Raw genomic sequence first — 19,757 nt, 5'->3', positions numbered from 1 at the left:
CTAATTGGGACTATGCTGCTAACAGAACCACATTGCTAACAGAACCATGCTGCTAACAGAACCACGCTGCTAACGGGACCATGTTGCTAAGAGAACCACTCTGCTAACAGAACCACGCTGCTAACAGAACCACGCTGCTAACAGAACCACGCTGCTAACAGTACCACGCTGCTAACAGTACCACGCTGCTAACAGTACCAAGCTGCTAACAGTACCACGCTGCTAACAGTACCACGCTGATAACAGTACCACGCTGCTAACAGTACCACGCTGCTAACAGAATTATGCTGTTAACAGAACCATGCTGCTAACAGAACCACTCTGCCAACAGTACCATGCTGCTGTAGATGTATTTCTTTTTCACTGTTGGTGCCTTGTTTTTGTATTTTAGTTGCATGCTTTGGTATTTCTTGTTCGTGCTTTTTTGGCAAGTCGAGAACAGTTCTTCTCATCCTGAGCATTTCATTGCACTGCTGAGCTTGTGTTGATCTGTATTAAACCTAACCTGACCGATGTTTCCTTGTAGCTGGTACACACACATGATGATCTGGTACCTGGCCTGTTATCTGTGGGTGGGGACAGCAAGTCTCTCATCTGGGCATCTTTTAGTCCTTCAACCCACTGAACGTCCAGCGTTCGCAGGAGAGGACAGCTGGACGTGCAAAGAGCAGAGACGGCCACCCAGGAGCACCCTGACAGCAGCAACACACGCAGACCTGCAGGGAGAGAGATCCATGAGTAGAACGAGGCGGACCGAGACATGAAACAGCTCCTTCTGCAATAAAAGAAGCATTTGGAAGTATTTCAGCTGTAATAAAGTTCACAACATAACATTATATGCATCTTTTCAGGAAGCACATCCAAAATTTATAATAACAAATTTAAGTAGCACCACATATCTGACCAAACTTTCAGTGAAAGTTTAAACAATAATGTATAATATAATGTCCCATAATGGGACAGATCTGGTTGGCAGGCCGCAGACTGAAGTCTTCCGGATGGAAGACGAAACGTTTCTCCCTTAAAGAAACTGGTCCAGATGAAATGATTTAACCTTTTTTTTTTTTTTTTAAACAATAATCTCATCCATGCCTGTAACGTGATCTACACCTGCCTGGTTAAGTACTGTTGGATGTATTTTTGAAAGGAAAAGCAAAAAGTGCAGAAAGATACCAAAACTCTTAGAAACAGTACAATTACTCATTGTGTTTAAATGAACAACAAAGTCAGACTAAAGTAAGCCTCAAATTTATAATAGCCGTGATAAATACCATCCAAATACACAAAACTTCCCCTAAAAATTCACCTATTAATATTTCAATTCATCTTGCATACAAAAACAATCACATTCACGTTGTGCTGGTTGGATTTATTTACCAGGAAGCCTGTTGATGAGCCAGCTGAGCTGTTTCTTAGAAATGTTGGTCCAGCTGAGGTCCAGAGCTACTGGTTGTCTCCGGATGATGCCGCTCAGCATCAGAGGCGTGATGGACTTACAGCGGTTCAGACTGATGTGCTTCCAAAGTCTTTTGTCGCAGCACCTGGCGAGAGGCACAGCAGATACCGGTCACGGGAGCGCGGCCCGATCGAGTTCACGGGTTCTAACAGCTCGGCCTATCCGGTACTCACCACCTGTTCCACGTCCTGCACACCCGCATGCAGATGCACAGATCTTTGTGAGTCAGGTGACTGAAGACTTTCATCCACGTCTCTCGCCACATCACGTGCGCCTCGCCGTCGTTCAGCGACAACCTGTCAGGCGGGGGGCTGATGGGAGGGGGTCGGATCACATGACGCTCCATTTGAATGTATTTTGGTGGCGACCGGCGGGGGAGTGGGCGGGGACAGATCGGCGTGATCGGTGAGCTTCTGTTCCAGCCGAGAGGGGAGTAAGCCCGTGGCGTGCCGTACACCTCCCGCCCCCTGTGTCTCAGCCAGTCTCCCAGGTCACTGCTGCCATTATTAAGAGGCCATCTTGGCTTCTCGTCCTCTGTTTGGCCCTGAGGTTCTGGCTTTACTGGGCTGTGGTTCTGGTTGGTCAGACAGTCTTCTGTTTTCAGAGGCTGTCTGTGGTGATTGGAGACACCGTCCTCCGTTTTGAGGGCTCTACGGCTCTGATTCGTGGCCGAGTCTTCCGTTTTCAGTGGTTTACAGTTCTGATTCGTCACAGAGTCTTCGCCCTTCAGCTGCCTGCGATGATGAGCGGACACGTTGTTCTCCGTCTTCTCTGCTGCATGCTTTTTCAAGTCTTCACACTTGACCATCTCCTGGTTGGAGTCTTTGCTCGCCCCTTTGTTGGGAAGACGTCGACGCTGATGGCGAGCTTTAAGGTGAGTGGAGCTCTTCTCCTGGATGTCTCCCGACTCGCTGCTGGGTCCAGCTCTGGGGGAGTTGGAGGACGAATGATCACTTTCTCTGGCTGACGAAGTCCTCAGCAGTGGATTTATTAATAGTTTGGCTTTGTCCTCTCCACTACCTTCTTTTCGTTTTGTGACATTCTCGTCTTCCTCTGTATCCTCTTCTTGCACCTCATCATCATACTCACTTTTCTCTTTGAAATGTGTCCTGAACAAGGTTAACCCATCTTCTTCATGATCCTCCTGGTCCTCATCTTCGTCGCCGTGATCGTTCTCTGCCTTGATGTGCCGCAACAGCTTCAAACTGAACGGATCGTCTGGTTTTAACGGCTTTTTCTGGAAAAGAGTGAAAGAACAATAATTATGTTTTAAAGCAATCCCACTCAAATTACTAAGTATTTTACTCATAGTTTGCTAAAAGACAAACAGTTACACCAGCAAAAGCATGATCCCTTTTAACTTTTAGGCTTTAAAAGCAAATAATAAAAATTCTATTTGCATTTTACTTCATCAGATACAGGTATACGCTGCTTTATCGCTGCTTTGGTACATATACACCAACATAACATAATAACCACAAAACTGGTCATCATATACATTTTACTCCGACTCTGTCAAACAGCTGAATGGGTAACACAAACATGGCTCACAAAGTCAACACGATGCCAGTTTTAAAGTAAGAAATCATTAGGGACTGCCATTGCAATGCATAGGAGAGCGTTTATTTATTTATTTTTAATCCATTACTGTTAAGGCGGCCTGAACCGCAAAGTGTACCCCCACAAAAGTTAAATCAAAATGACAAGCTCAGTCTCAAGATTAGGTCTATTATTTGTATTGACAATCAGAGTTACCATGGCGACGTATTTTGCTAACAAAGATGCCATATTTCCCCATAGGAAATGAATGGGAAAACTCTCCTCACACTAACTGCTGCTGTCAAGTCACATGACTTACAGTGTGGATGCCACTGAAGAAAACAGAAACTCACTGTTGGATTTGTTTGAAACTCACAGAACGTAATCATCAGAGAAACGTCTAGAACCGATTTAACGTTTGGAGCCATTTTGATTCAAGATGGCTGCCACAGCTACCTCAGCATACACAAAATTGACTATAACTCGGCCATTCTTTGAGATAATGAGCTGAAATTCAGTATGGTTGTAGTATGTTCAGTCAGGTCATCTGGACAGTTTCTTTTTTTTTTTTTGTGCTGAAACGTTTTTTTTACCTTCAGATGAAATTCGATGTACTGGTAGCTGAGAGCAAACCCCAACACATATAAATCAACAATTTCAATCAGCAGCAACCTGGCAGTCCCCGTCAAAGTTTCTCCAAGAAATGTCTAGTTTTCTTTATCATTTAAAGAGGACTGTGCTGTACATTTGGTCATGTTTGCATGGAAAATATGTTTGAAGAAAATATGGGAACAACAGTTTGTCTTATTCACATCTTTTTTCTTTGTCATCTTCTCTGAAACTAAGGTCACTTTCTGAAAAGTTCATCGTTGACAGCAAGCTCTCTTTTTGCAAAATAAATACTGGATACATTATTTTAACCATTCTTGTATCAAGCTGTTTTGTAAGCTAGAAAAAGGCACATGTGGGAACATGTGAGATTTAACCAAAAACTAGGTTCTCAAACTGTGATTCAAGCACCACTGGTGGAGCTCAGGTTCCCTCTAGTGGTAATTTTAGTGTCAATTATCTGCTAGTCAAAAAGCAAGTTGATTAACTGTAATGGGCTAAAAAAAAACGGAGCACAATATAATATTGGCTCCAAATGAAATCTACTTGAAACTAAAATGTGGTGGTGTATATTTTAAGAGCCCCTGTGGAAAATGGAGTGGACAATGATAAACCAACATGTTAATGACCACTTAAAACAGCATCTGTGAAATCTTTAGAAAAGCTGGTAGCAACAAAAAGTGCAAAATACTGTACTTTTTACTGTATAAGTCGCACCTTTTCGCATAAATTAGCATGCCCTGCGACTTATCCAGCAAACTGACTTATTTGTGTGTTTTTTTTTCTCCCATATTTATAACCCAATTTTTGGCTGAGATCTGACTATTTTATTCATTCTGAAATAGAAAATATTGAACACTGCCATTTTCAACCTCTAAAGGGCGCGCGAGTTATATAGCAAGAAGTCAAGTGTCTCATTAATGGGTAAACGTGGCTATTAATGAGACACTTGGCTTGCCATACCAAGCCACCTTCATCTCCAGAACTCCTGGAGCAAATGTCAAATCAGCTGCATTTCGCCGAGCTACCCAGGCGAAATGCAGCCAATTTGACCATTAAAGTGCATTTATTAAGGAAAAGTGAAACCGAGACACCTTTACTATAATGTCGAGCAAACAAATAATTGTTTTTAAGTGGTTATCTTGTTAAATTTCGAAGAAATGCACAGCGAGTCATCCCTCTGCACGCTCCAGCAGCCGCAAATTGGCTTTTGAAATGCAGCTGATTTGACCGTCAAAGTGCATTTATTAAAGAAAAGTTAAACTGAGACACACCTTTGATATAATTTCGAGCAAACAAATAATTGTTTTTAAGTGTTAATTTTGTTCAATTCTTGTTAAAGTCCTCCCGTGCATGCTCACGCGGCTGCCATTTGGCAGCCAATCGATTTTTGGCACAACACCGGCCTACATTTCCAGGTGGCAGTGGTGACGCATAATAGATACGACGTATACGACGAAGTGACATTCATGTTTTTTCCCCACTTCAATAGATATATTTGGACTGATGTGACTTATACGGCGGTGCAAAGTCTACGGCAGCAAGTACGGTAGTCTGGAAATATGATTAGACTAAAGTTCAATTTGTGTCAAGTTATTGTGGAGCTGAAACTGCAATGTAAGCGGAAACGAATGCATGAAACCTTCACACACACAAGGGTTTGAGAATCACTAATATATTAACAGAATACGAGGACTTTGTGGCTTTTCTCTTTATTAAAACACCACAAGCAATCTTACATCGTCTGCCGTTTATAAAAACTATTTTTTTTTTTTTTTTTTGTAAACATGGACAGGAAAAACTGAGTCTCACCTTCTTTTTCACCATCACAGGTTCATCACTGGTGTCGAACAGTTTTCTTTTCTTTCTTAGCGGATTGTCGTCAGGTCTTGCTCGTGGCACGCTGTCCAGAGACAGCAGGGGGGGGCGTTTCTTCGGGGGCTCCTCGTCGCTCCTCTTAGAGACGACTTCCCGCTCTGCCTTTCTTTTCACAGCAGATGTGGTCGTCAGTGCAATAACGGGTGTTGGAGCCTCTGTGGGTGGGTCGGGCTCCTCTTTTGGATCCCGGTTCAAGCGCGGCTCTTTAAGGAGGGAGCCAGGGAGGTTTGACGCGTACTTGAATCCTGGCCCCCTTTTTTGCTTTGTGGCCAAAAGTTTAGAAAAACAGAGAGGACAACTTTATTTCTCTGGCTCAGGGATACGTCATTAAAGTCATCTGGTTAAGAAATTCATCAACTTGACAAAAATTGATGCTTACTTTCCCAGTTTTTCCTGCGTGGTTACACTTTGGACACTCCCAACAGTTTGGCAGCTCATCGTTGACTAATCCGGTTGAATCTTTGACCTGAACAAAACGATCACACACAGATTCGTAGACAGGAATTTGGCAGAAATAAGAAAGAACATCTCCTCAGCTGGAAGAAATCTTCTTATTAAAACTGAGCAGGTTACCTTGAGGCAGTTGGGATGAACAATCTCATTACAGATGGAGCACTCCATGAGCATCAGGTTAAACTTCTCCTCTTCATCCTCCACCGTGTCCTCTTTTCCAGCCTCACCGCAAATGAGACACACAGCTGTGTGGGGCAAAACGGGCTGAAAGGGGGAAAAAAAAGTAAAACGGCAACAAATCAAGTCAGGTAAAAACAAAAAGTTATTCTACAAGTCAGCCAACTTACTTACATACTGATACAATAAAATGTGTTATATTGTTTTGAGTGTATTTGCAGTAAGCCAGTATGGTGAAATGAGAGGCATAATCAAAGATTCATACCGTATTTTTTGGGCGCATTTAAAATCCTTTAATTTTCTCAAAAATCGACAGTGAGCCTTATAATCAGGTGCGCTTTATGTATTAATTCTGGTTGTGCTTACTGACCTCAAACTGATTTTATGTGGTTATTGTGAATGAGTTGAATAAAGTTGGACTTATCTGACCGTTTTGTTTCGCTTAGTGCGCCTTATGTATGAAAACAGACCTGTTTATTGACATTGCGCCTTAAAATACGGTAGTCCTCGCAGTATCAGTGAGCCCAATATCACAAAGTACTGCCATAAATTATATTCCTTTATATTTAGGACAATATAATTTTATGTTAAGCTAATAAATTTGGTCAAACCAACTGCCTTAATGTCCAGGTTTAAATCATAGTGATGACAGCAGAGAAAGTGAGAACAATAAGGGTTGCAAATGTAAAATATTAAGCAATATTATTGCACATTGCCAGTTTTTATGCAGCCCTAATTGCGAACAATTTCAACTCCATCAGCTTAATTTTCACCCGACTCAGAGATTTTGAGCAGTCAAAGAAAATTTTTCAATCTGGGATTTTTCTGCATTAATCTTGTTGTATATCTCCAAAACTTTGCTGCAGAAAAAAAAAAAAATCTCTATTAGTTATTTATCACCGATATATTATGCATCTCAATACATTGCAATGAGATTTGTCATTTATTAAAGACACATGAGCAGAAAAAAAAACACAATATGATTCAATCTTTAAAACTGCAGCTCTCCTCATTAATAAGACAATAATAAATCTAAACAGCAGAGCTTACAACCAGAAGAGTTGCAAGAGTCTTAAAGCCTACAAGAGATACATTCTTCAGACAACAACTGCAACTTTTCTGCCTTTTTTATTTCTATTTTCTCGTCTAATAAATAAATGGATCTGATAATATTGGTGCAAAGACGCAATAAACCAATACATATTTGATTTATTATAAAAACTGCATCAGTATTATCAATGTTACTGCTCCCGGTGCCCTCTACTGTATATTGTGTAATATGTTGTGAACATTTTGAATCGGATCATTTGTTTTGTGGAGGGTTTTTTTACCTTTCATGTTTTGTATCCATCTGTAATCCTGCCTCTTGACCAGATCACCACTGGTTCTCAGTTAACCCACTTGGTAAAATAAAGGCCAATAAATAATTGTGCACATGCATGTCTGTAAATCAGTCAAGATTCAGTTAATAGCCACAACCTGAACATTTATGTGTTGTGTTGCTCTTACTGGAGAAAATGTGTGACTAAACAGTGTCTTTCTCCCACCAGAGGATCACGGTTGTTGAGGTCTGGGAGTTAACAGGGAGCTTTGCATCAATCTCCCAGCAGACCACCATGAGCTGCATTAATAGTTGTGCTTTTGTAAAAATCTCACAATAAGGATTTGTTGGTAACTTGTTTGACCATGGCTCTTTGCTCCTAATTACTCAGTCAGATCCATAAAGTCTGTTATTGGTTTCAAATTTCTTCCATTTTAGAACGATGGAGGCCACTAATGCATCAGACCTCATTCTGCATGTAATAACAAAGGCTCTAAATATAAATAGCCATTTTTTTTTAAGAAAAGAAATTGAACTCTTTAAAAGCAAACGTTGACTTTTCCCATTGTAGAATATGATAAGAGCCACGATTAAAAGATGACAAACGGTTTTAAACCTTCTTAAAAGTGGAGCGCAGTCCTTAGAAAGCACAACATCACAACAAGCTAAGACCAAGTGGTGAAACATTCAGTGAGCTTTTATCATCATCATCATCATCATCATCATCTGTGAAGCATAAAGCAGCTCAGCTTCTCAACGCATCTCTGTCCTCGGTACTGAAACATACAAACAGAGCCTCGTGACCCACACTTCTGCTGCTGAAGATGCAAACTACCTTCTTCAGCACATGCAAAGACCTGGGTAAGAACATCTTTACTGATGCTACTGGGCAGCATAGTACAGCACTCAGTACAGCAATGCAATTCTTTAAAGCGTTCATATATTTACCTCACTATGGCATCAATACATCCTAAATAAAAGAAGTGAAAATAAGGGAAGGGTGAATTTTATTCAAAAAATAAAGTAGCAGTTAAGAAGCAATATAAGGCGGCATTACATCATACATTTATTGGAAAATGCATTTAAACGTATGAAAATTTGTAGAGTTCTGTCAAAAATTAAATGAATACAAAATATAAAGCAAGAGCCAACAAGTTTGTTTTGATGGACAGTCACAGCAGGAAACGGTTGTCCTCATTCTCCACAAAAACTAAATAAAGTAAACTAGAAATACATTGAAGGGATGCATAGACGGCTACCTTGTATGCAGAAGTTATAAAATGGTTGTTGCGTGGTCTGTTAACGCGCCAGTAATGTGTTGAAAATGACTCTCAGCAGCTACCGCTCCAAATGTTGCTCAACATCTGTAAAACCGAGTTGTACACATTTGTGTGTTGGTTAAAGTTGAAGCGATATAGTGGCCATCTTGAATCAACCAGTGATTACTATCAGAGCATTTCATTAAAGTGCCTCTGTTTGTGTAAGATATTTTGCTAAAGGACATTTAATTACACACACACACACACAATCACAAAGGTGCATGATAGTTGGCCTTATTGATAGAAACAGAGTTGTTGTGCTCTGTCTTCTACAGTGGCTGTTTGTGTGAATTATTTAAATAGCTACAAAATTACTGTAAATCTTCTCTCGTCAAACAGTAAAAAAGCAACCAAAAAGAAAAACGGCATTTCAAACATCCTGTACAAATAAACAGGTGTTTATGTACTTACAGCGATACACTGCCTCATGATGCAGGACTGCTTCATTCGCCCCGGCCCGCCAAACTTCTTCATGTCTTTGCAGAAGTGGCACTCTCCGCACTCCGTCCGCAGACAGGCCTCACACTTCCGACAGCGGGTCCTCCTCCTCCTGGCGCCAGATGTTCCCCGGCTGGCTGACAACTTGACTGCTGATGCAGGAGACGCTGCCATCTTGGGTTTCGGCCGGTTGGGAGGCCGGGGCTGGAAAGGACGATGAGGATAGTGTCAGGAGTCTTAAAAAAAATAAGATAAGCTGACAATTACTTTGCTTGTTGCTATTAAGTAGCCGCACAACATATTATCTAAACATAAGCACTAAAATTTTGTTTTAATGTGTCAATTTGAAGTGTAAAAATAAAACATTTCACCTGTACAAACATTTTAAGTTTAACTAGACCTAGCATTTGTTAAAGGAATGCACATAAATTCACAAGTTAATAAGCTACAGATCTAATGATTAATTAGTTTTATTGAGACCTATATAATGATCCATGAGATGTTTTGCTAACAGACAAACACACACATGGACACAAGCAAAAACAATCACCTTTGCATCATCGGTGGCATCAGATTTTGCATTTCCTTTGGGATTAATAACCAACCTACTTCCCTACCTATCATGAAAATTAGCATGCATGTTATTAGAAAGGAACTAACATTGGACTGAACATTAAGTAAAAATTAAAGGTACCACTTTACAATAAAGCTCCCCTTAAAGAGGGCTAATAAATAGTTTATAGATATGTTATTAATTCCTCTATGAACACTTTATAAATCATTAATAACTGCTTAATATGCATTAATAAAAAAACATTTCCTCACTGGCCCTGTAACGAGGCGCACGCATTTCTGCCCTCTCCCCGTTCTCCTCCTGCTTTTTTGCTCTCTGTCTGTGTATCGGAGCAGCTCCTATTTTTACGCATCTTCCGAAATGAAACTACGGTTTTGGATCTGGCCAACTGGACTTTTGACGCAAATGACAAAATCTTTTCAACAAAGCGACAGGGGCCTGGAGAACCCTAATCTGCTCGGACGACACGTGCAGTTGGACATATCTCTGCGTAAGTGGAATGTGATGCGTCTACCTCTGCTGTCGATCGAGTACGCCTGGATTTATGATAACAAGTTTCCCGTTTTTGGAATTGTCTGGATCCTGGTTTATCAACATACAAAGAAGACTGTAGCAGCTAATTTGGACCTCAACAGGCTGCTGCCTATGTGAAGGTTTGGTTCATGCTTTGAGGACTCAAAATCAGCTGATTTACGAGCTAAACCGTAAGATGGAAGTGATTTGAATCACAGGCCACCTGCAGCTTTGGGACTCGTCAGCATGAAACGACCTTGAAAAAGCTCATAAGCACGGCCCAGTAGAATGCACCCCAATCTGGTCATTTCGGACCTTGGAAGTACCAGTAAAGATTCAAGGCTGACTAGGAAAAATAGTCTGCCTGAATAAATCAAATATTGTGGCTTACCTGAATCTGACTCCTCGGTTGACCTCGGAACAGGCCGACCTATCAATTTCTCCTGGAAAATGAGTAAACTAAGGAAAAGCATCATCTATCACAATGCCCCCCCAACTTCTGTAGAGGCTTATCAGAACTGTGCCGGTTGCCCATCATCTTATCAGGACAATGGACTATTTGTTAGTGTTTCATGGACCGCCTCGTTGTAAAATGCATATGTAACATGTTCATAAATGTGCTGCTGGAAGAATTATTTTAATGTCTTAAATTGTGTCCCGTTAGGACAAGGTGTGAAGAGATCTATGTTTGTAATGCCACTATCCTCTCCTCAAGGCTTTGTCCCTTTTTCTATCTAAAAAATGTATTCTGAAAAGGATAAGAAGGCCGCGCTTTATAACGGCAGCTACGTGCACTCTGCCCAGCTTTCGGACAACTGTACGAACATTTTCTTGTTGCATCTCGGTACAATGATAACAAAGCTTATTCTGATTAAGGGTGACAGAGAGAAAATTATTTTATTGGCGTACAATATTATACTTTATCACTGCATTATAAGTATCTACAACTAATATTATATCCTGAAAAAATTAGGTTTACAAATACTTATTGTGCTCACAAGGTAGTAACTTAGTGTGAAATGTTTAATAGAACAACTCTAGATGAAATATATAGGTGAACAGATTTGGCTCATTATTTGGCAAGAAACTGTCACCCTTAATGAATGCATAATAAACAATTAATGATTTATAACTTGTTTATAGAGGAATTAATAACACATCTATAAACAGCATCTATAAGGGGAGCCTTATTGTAAAATGGTACCAAAATTAAAATAAAATATTCTTATAAATATAGCTAGCATATGTTTATTTCTTATTCTGCACATTTCATCTCAAACAGAATAACACGGACAAAGGCACAAAAGAAACATATGCACACAAAGCAAAGCTGATCAAAACCTGCTGGTTAGAAACACATTATTCATACCTACAGGACGGAGGACAAGAGCAAACAAATGCATCAAAAATGTCCCTGAAGGCGCCTTCCAAATTTAGCACCTCGCTGGCTTGCATTTCTCTTCTTGAACGAGAAGCTACACTTCTGAATACATTTCACACATGCCTACTGAAGACCCATTGTTCTGTGCTACGGAGCACACAGACTGACAGGGAGCAGTGCACATTATCAAATGTGCTCGACTTAAAACAAGTGGGAGATTATATGTCTTTGACCAGCATCGTTACTGTGTGAAACGTTCCCTCGCAGGCTCAGAGCCAAACTACAGGAAAGTGTTTTTTTTTTTTAATGCACAAACGGCAACATACTGCCAGCCATCACACATGAGACAATGCACATCAGAGAGGAAGATGAAATAAACCAGAGCAGGAGGTGAAAGGCACTGCAGCTCTTGGAAATGAGGCTTTCTTTAGTTACATCGGCAGTGCAGATTTTCCTGGTGTCAGCATAGCAACAGCCACATCCCATTCCCTAACAGAACAGTGTATGACACACACATACTTGTAACCAATGAGCACTGTAACGGCAGCCTCTAACACAGACAAATGTGAGTGTGCGTGAAATCTTTTGGCCTATTACAAAAAAATCTCCCAACAATAAACTGATAAAATAGATGTTGTGGTTCGCACAGACGGGATTAGAGCGTGTTCAATCTGCACTGGGCTATTCTGGTGGGGGTTCGTGGGGATTAACGAGAGGAGGAATGCTGAAATGACACCATATAAGCCATCGCATCCTGGGTTTTACCATATCTGGAGGAGTGTCCAACAACAAGTTCAAATGAGTGACTAATCCCAGCAAATAACAGGGAACCAGACAGCGGAATGTTTGTGTTAATGCTCACCTTCATTAAAACTACAACTGCAAGAGACAAATATTTTTAAAAAGCTGAATGATCCCTTTAACCTCCTGTCCACACCCCCCACTGGCAGATAAGAGGGTGATCTCTAAAGAAGCTATCCCTCTGGAACACAGAAACAAATAAAACATCCTGACGACGACAAATTTTCAGCTCCAATTAGTTTATTTCTAAAGACAAGAGTCGTTCCAAGCTGTCAAATATCGACCTCACTCCATGTGCAATATACATTTGCCATGTTTGAATAGCACAAATAATTGGCAAACAACTTTTAAAGCTCAGTCAAGTGTTAAACTCGCTGAAATTAGCAAGATCTATTAAACGCACGCTGAAGACGACGCATGATGAACACAGATTTTGTCAAAGCAGGAGGAAATAAATTCTTTGATAGCAGCAATACTGGCATCTGAAGTCTTTAATGATATTTTAATTATCCAAAGTCAGTATGAGGAAAAAGTATATTTTTCTAGAAACAACTGCCTGAAGAAAAAGAAGTCAAAAGAAAAGTGTGAACTACAACAGAACCTCCTGTGTCTTAAAAACACGTAACCGTGGTAATAAAAGTCAAACACTAAATTAAATGACAGGTTGCTCAGATTGATCCTCAACTGCTGGCATGTTTGGCTACAGGGACAATATTTTAACATGTAATTGGCTCAGTGTGGCTTGTAGCATCACATGGAGCACATGTCAGTGATGTCCACACACACCGACTCCAAAAACAGGTGTGTCAGCATGACTGGAATAAAACTTAAAAACAGTCGTCTGATGGACTCGATTATCTGCTTTCAGTCAAACGTTTAATGTGAGGAGGTGTGGCTCAAAGGTAGGCAATGTGGTAGGAGAAATTATTAAAATTAAAACAGACTAATCACAGCTGCTGCTATTTTCCAATTTAAAAATGTGTCATAATGTCCATTTAAAATAAATAAATCATATTAACATTTTCTTCTGTTTCTTTTTAATGAGCATGCCATACTTTAAAAAAATATTATACAAAATTAATCGGCATCTTGGCATGATCATAAGAAAGTCCTAATATTAATAATAATAATAATAATAATAATAATAATAATAATAATAAAATGATTGCCTCGTCCTAAACAGTCGTGCGCCCCGTGTCACACAAACAGCAAACCTTTAAAACAGACTAAAATCAGAGAGTGAGCATTGAGAACAGACTAAATCAATGCTTTTGTCTCAAGGTAGCTGCCCTGTGATGCACACAATAATAAACACCAAACATTCCTGTGGTGGCGTCGCCGCTCCTGCCCTGCTGGGTGTCAGTGTGCTAACCTGCTCGGAGTCTGAGTCGTAGTCCTCATCATCAGCGCTCAACGACATGGCCATGGCTTGTCAGATATCGTCCAGCTCACAGCAAACTGACATGGCTGCAGTCTCCTCCTCCTCCTCCTCCTTCTACTCCTGCTACTTCTGTCAGGCCTACAGCCCTCCCTTTTGCTCCAGAGCTCCACAATACCACAAGCAGATGTAGAAAGCGCATACAAGCCTGTCTCGTTAATATGAAATGACTACCGGGGTGTAAGGGGGCGTTGCTGGGAAGCACAGAGCCAATAGCAGGTGGCTTAGCATCAGAATATGCACGGGGGGGGGGGGGGGGGGGGTTCCATCCAATGAGGACAGAGCAACAGCGAAAGTGTCATCATATTTATTATGAGCATCACAAGGAGAGGAGAGCAGCCTCTGCACGGCCAACAGAGCCAGATGGCATCTCATTACAAGAGACGAGCACAAAGAGGCCCCGCGACCAGCAGCTGGTCTTTCGAGGGACGAGTGGGGGTGAACCAAGGGCCTGATGAGAGTGACCCACACAAGCTTCATTTTTATACATACTCATGACAGATCTCATTCTCAAACCTCCTGTTGACGAGTTCTAGCCTCCTATAAGGTGCATATTTCTTTGCACTGTAAAGTTGTTCATTAAAATCTACAAAAAAAAAAAACCGAAAGCGCTTGCTACTTTGTTTACATTTTGCAGATTAGCTAAATCTGTGATTCTCACACTTATGACTCAGATCAAGGGTGCAGGAACATCAAAGCCACTTGAAACCTGCCTGTGTTTACAGCTGATAAAACCATTTAACACGTTCATTATCCAACAGGGCAGCAAAAGTCCCGTTTGCTCAAAGTGGTTTCTAGATAATGAACATTTTTCCCTGAATGAAAGATATATTTCTGGAAAGCAAAAGAGCAAATTAAATGCAGAATATTTATGATCAACCATGAACTTTAGTAAAGGTCTTTTTTTAACACTCAAGTCGGTCTGTGATGAAAAATTAAACACACAGGCAGGTGGAGCTTACAAGTACATGTGGATCTGCTCTGACAGTGTATACGATATAGCTTTAATTCATAATAAAAGCACCTAATGGTCAACAGAAAACAGGACACAAGAAACTTGTTTTGAGCCTGAAGATACAGCAAAGCAGGCAGTTGTATAAAACATTTCTATAGAGCTTTACAAAAAAAAAAACATTTCTTTAAAATTCAAATTCCTGATTTATAATAAATCGTTTCACCATAATTACACTCCTTGGCAGGTCCCATACTAATATTGCTATTCACCACACATCAGTGGTTTCATTATCATTAGTATTCAAATAAAGAACCAACGATTTGAAAGGTTAAACTAAGTGTACAGAAGATCATCTACAAGTATACAGGGGGCTGCAACCTGCAGCTCTGGGGCCACATGTGGCTCTTTGATTCCGCTGCAGCGGCTCTTTCAGGCTTTGACCAAAACCAACATAAAATTGATTTTTATTTAAATTATTGCCAACAATGAAAATGGCTAGTTTTAGCAGATTTCCTGTCATTTTCAAATATGTGAAGGATAGTACAAATACAAGGCATAAACCATGTGGACTACAAATTAAATGGTAACCAACCATAGTCCTTGAGGAATGCCATTCTGCATGTTTCAGTCATTTCCCTGCTCCAACACACCTGATTCAGTGATTTTATTACTTAAAGTTTTGCCAAAATCTGTTAGTCACCCTTTCATTCAAAGCAGGCATGTCAAAGCAGTGAAACAACTAAAACATGCAGGATGGTGTTCCCCAAGGACCAGGGTTGGGAACCACTGGACTATATCATGCTAGTATTTTGTTAGCCACTTTAAGTCAACTTCCAGTCTCACAGCGTGATCATTCTCTCAAAACCACCAGAATGTTTTGGAATATCTTTAAGACAAGCTGCTGAGAAGGAATATGAGTAACTTTGATAACACCAAGAATAAAACACAAAAAACAAAGTCAAAGTAAACAAAAGTATTTATTTTTCTTTAAAAATGTAACTGTATATGCAAAAAAATGGCCTAATTTTATTGCATTTAACTTTATGCGATACTTAATTCTTCAACAATTAAGAGAACTCACATCGGCCTGCAGAGTTCAGTGTTTTAATTTTTATAATATGTTAAAAATTATATATTTTTTCTTTCTTTACATGAATATGGTCTTTTCTTTTGTAAATGAAAAAATGTCAATAAATGTTAATAATAGTAAATCATTTTTCGTTTTATAATATCACTCTCACTGGCCAGACAAGCCATTTCCAACAAACTTGTAGTGGCCCATGAGCCACCAGTTGACAGTACAGTTGTAGCAGGTTTTGCGGCTCCAGACATCGTAATTACTGTAGTAAGCAAAGTGGCAAAAATGGCTCTTTTTATTGCAAAGGTTGCAGACCCCTGATCTATATAATCTATAAAGCACAACCTGAAATATACATGTATATATTTTATCAGTTGCACATGAACACATTTTGGAAACGCAAAGGAACACACAGGTTGTTACCTTTATACTTTTCTTTGGCCAGAACACCACAGGAATTCCAGTGATCGCTAACTTTGGGTCATCATCAGCATGTTCCTTTAACACAGCCTAAGCAGCAGGAAACAACAAAATTTAATAAATAGACGTGCAATACTTCCACTGAATTCTTTATAAATAAAATTATTTTGATAACTTTTCCTTTTGTTTTTACCTTCATATCTTCCAGGAGAGCTCGAGGGTTCTCTATTCCCACTGGAGCACATTTCTTATTTTCAGGCAGCGACTCCAGCTTCTCGATGAGTGTCCTGAGTCCGACCAGTTCAAACTGGGTCAGATGAGTCCATCTGCTCTGAGACTCTGAGGCTGGAGAGTCCAAGGGGGTTTTAGGGAACTCCAACGAGGTGCAGCTGGGGTTGCAGCTGTCCTCAGAGTCAACAGATAAAACGGATTTGAGGAGAGGGGCCTTAACGCTGTCAGGTGAGCAGGAGCCATCCTCAGCTGCTCGGTCAGATCGTTCCTCCTGGTCGTCCCTGACTTGAGTTCCACATGAATCCTCGTTTGTGTCCTGACTTACGGAGTCAGAAGAAGGGCTCTCCGTCTTTGTCTTTGGTTCATCATCTGGAATGATGAAATGGGACAAAAGTGAGTCACAGTTAAGACCATTTGAAAATTCCCTTTACTTTTGCTGAACATGTTGCTGCCTTGTTTTCTTTTCTGGAGGGTGGCAAAGAAACTGGTCCGACAAACAAAGCTCTTGATTTACTAGTCCATCCACGTTACAACCCTCACAGATGATCATGAGACATAGATCATGACCAAAAGTGGAAAATTATGAATACATGCAGCAGAAATTGGCTTACTCTGCCGGGCTCAGGCTGAGACAGAGTGAAAAGTGAAGTTTAGATGTCCAGTTCTTGTCCTTGAAGGCTGCAATCCTCCATGTTTTAGATGTTTCTCTGCTTCGACCGCTGAATCAGGTCTGCCGGAGCAGGGAAAGAACAAAAGCATGCAGGATGGTGGCCCATGAGGACCAGGACACTGAGAGGAGACTCTGAGGAAGACCCAGAACCAGCTCCTCAGGAGGAGCTGGAGAGTCTCACTGGGGAGTGGAACTCCCGGGTCGTCTCTGTGACTAAGAAAATAATGGATTGATGAAAACATAAAGATCTGCGCTCATACGGTCAAGAACTTTTTATTTCTTTTAAGTTGGCACAGTTTGTTGCCGTGTTCACAAACACCATCCGCTGGGGAAACTACGGAGAAACGCTGTGTCCTTGAACTCAGAGAAAACAATTAAACAGTAAAGTAAAATCTGATCCGACGTCTGTTCACTGTAATAAAAAGAGAAACCAACCAGCTTCTTACTGGGTTTATAGAATGGAAATATCAGGAACTATGGTGACATGAAATATTTCCATTGCATTTCCCAGGCTTTAAATCCAAAATGAGTTTTTTGTCCATTCTTCACAGGTGTCAAACTCGAGGCCTGTGGGCCAAATGTGGCCCTTGTTAGCATCTTATCTGCTGCCCCAAGATGAGACTTTCAATATAAAATACTTTGATTGCTTCTCATTTTGCTTAAAAAAAAAGCTGATCATACTTCATTTAGTGCAGATTTCTCATGACATTTGGCTAACTTTGAAGCCAGAAAAAATGTTACATTTTCCAGTATTGTTTGATTTTGATGTGGAAAGAGCAACAACCAAGAAAAGGTGTTGAGTGTTTGACTTGAGTTAATGTATCGACTGAAACTGGCCCTAAGCTTGGACCAAGTTTTTAATTTTGTCCCCCTTTAGTATCCGAGTTCGACACCCCTGCAAATTTAAAACTTTTATTTTTATGTTTGACAACCCTGATTTTTTGAAAATGGGTACTTCTTGCTCACCTACGGGCTCTTTACGGATCTCCTGGATGAGGAAGGACCTCTTGGTCAAACAGTTCAAATATCGCTCCAGGACGTACCAGCACATCTCGTAGTAAAAAGGAAAACGAAATTTGGAATGAACCTGAAGACAAAAACATTTGTAGCTACATTAGCTAAAATTTGCTAAACACTGCTGACTTTTTATGCCAATAATGTAAATGCAGTTTGGTAGAAAAAAATGGGAAATTGTTGGCAAAACTTGATTTTTTAGCTAAGAAGATGAACTTCTTACATTTACAAATTCTGAACTCTATTTTTTATACGAGCATGCACACCAGAGACTTTCAACAATAAAATAAATCCCTCACATCAGTGGAAAGGATAAGAAATAACCATAAGCAGCAATAGGTCACACAGTCGTTCAAATACATTTCAAAAGCAACAAAAAAATAAAAGAACAACTAAGCTGCTTTAGTGTAATATGTTTTATAAATATGTTTTAATGTCAGTAAAATTTTTAATTTGTAACACACAAAAAAACACTATTGAACCCCCCAAAACACGACAAGAAGACTTTGTGAGCCACTCATTTTTTAAATGATAAAATTTTACCTTAGTCCGGTTTTCTATCTCGTGGATCATAAACTGCATGGGAATGTTAAAGCTGTGCAGGATGTTGCCTCCAAACACCAGTGTGTCCGTGGGAGTGTAGACGGCATGAATCCATCCTTTAAAAAGGGAAATAAACAAAGATTAGTGTTTAAAAAGATTTAAATGAATTCTCTTTATTCAAGTGGTAGCTAATCTGTTGTTTCGTTTTCTTTACGTAGCGTTGCAGACGCACCAGACGGTATGAAGAAGGTGCATCCTTGTTTCAGCTCGACTCTCTGGCAGCCGTCAGCTCGGTCTCCCAGGAAGACGTCACTCTGCTTGCCTGAAAGGACCCAGTCCTCGTACAGAGCAAGGTTGTGTGGGGTCGGAGGCACGAGCCAGAACACCTACCAAAACAACAAAAAAAACGTTTTTTTCAAATTCAAATCAACTGAGACTGGAAGCGAGAACTTTCTTCATAGCAAACTATTTTTCTGACGGTTGATCTATTAAAGCTAAATGCAGATTTAAAATGATCAGCTGGTGTGATAAAACAGAATGAACTCACTTTCTGCCCCTTGAATACGTGATACCAAACTGAAGTTCCCCCAAAATCAACGTGGAAGTCTGTATAGCAGCCTTTCACACTCATCAAACAATACCTGTAAAACAGAGCAAACCTTTTAGACCGACACCCAGAAACAATAATAACTCAGCTATTTAAAAAGCAGCAATAACTCCTGCTGATCACGAACACACAAAATCAGTCACAATCTCTTTTCTACAAACTACCTGAAGGGTGGTTCGCACCTCGAGAGAGAAAGTATTTACGCATTAAGCAGCTTCAAATAAATCGTTCCTTTAACGTGAAAAATAAAAACGGGGAACATTTGTCACGCTGCGGAGCGTTTCAGAGAGATAAAGGGACAGTGGTGCACATAAAATAAATGTTTGTTTACCAACTTTCATG

At 40.3% G+C, this 19,757-nt stretch overlaps 2 protein-coding genes across 2 annotated transcripts in view; one reads left to right on the top strand and one right to left on the bottom strand.

Moving 5' to 3' along the window:
- The window catches only part of tmem120b (transmembrane protein 120B), a 123,105-nt gene that overhangs the window by 85,856 nt on the left and 17,492 nt on the right, over positions 1-19,757 (top strand). The gene's annotated exons all lie outside the window — the stretch shown is intronic.
- LOC119424379 (lysine-specific demethylase 2B) overlaps positions 1-19,757 on the bottom strand; it is a 29,525-nt gene that overhangs the window by 3,196 nt on the left and 6,572 nt on the right. The window contains exons 7-19 of the mRNA XM_037691844.1: positions 19,356-19,449; positions 19,041-19,194; positions 18,809-18,924; positions 18,218-18,338; positions 16,544-16,950; positions 16,354-16,440; positions 9,164-9,394; positions 6,056-6,199; positions 5,862-5,948; positions 5,417-5,743; positions 1,630-2,693; positions 1,378-1,541; positions 555-716 (exon numbers count right to left, since the gene is read on the bottom strand). Of these exons, the coding sequence (XP_037547772.1) occupies positions 555-716; positions 1,378-1,541; positions 1,630-2,693; positions 5,417-5,743; positions 5,862-5,948; positions 6,056-6,199; positions 9,164-9,394; positions 16,354-16,440; positions 16,544-16,950; positions 18,218-18,338; positions 18,809-18,924; positions 19,041-19,194; positions 19,356-19,449 (3,158 nt within the window). The remainder of the gene's footprint in view (positions 1-554; positions 717-1,377; positions 1,542-1,629; positions 2,694-5,416; positions 5,744-5,861; positions 5,949-6,055; positions 6,200-9,163; positions 9,395-16,353; positions 16,441-16,543; positions 16,951-18,217; positions 18,339-18,808; positions 18,925-19,040; positions 19,195-19,355; positions 19,450-19,757) is intronic.

This window comes from Nematolebias whitei, chromosome 18, assembly GCF_014905685.2.
Source record: "Nematolebias whitei isolate Nwh7 chromosome 18, NemWhi1, whole genome shotgun sequence".
Taxonomy (NCBI): Eukaryota; Metazoa; Chordata; class Actinopteri; order Cyprinodontiformes; family Rivulidae; genus Nematolebias; species Nematolebias whitei.
The sequence above is the reverse complement of the archived record's forward strand: the minus strand, read 5'-3'. Positions and strand labels throughout refer to the sequence as shown.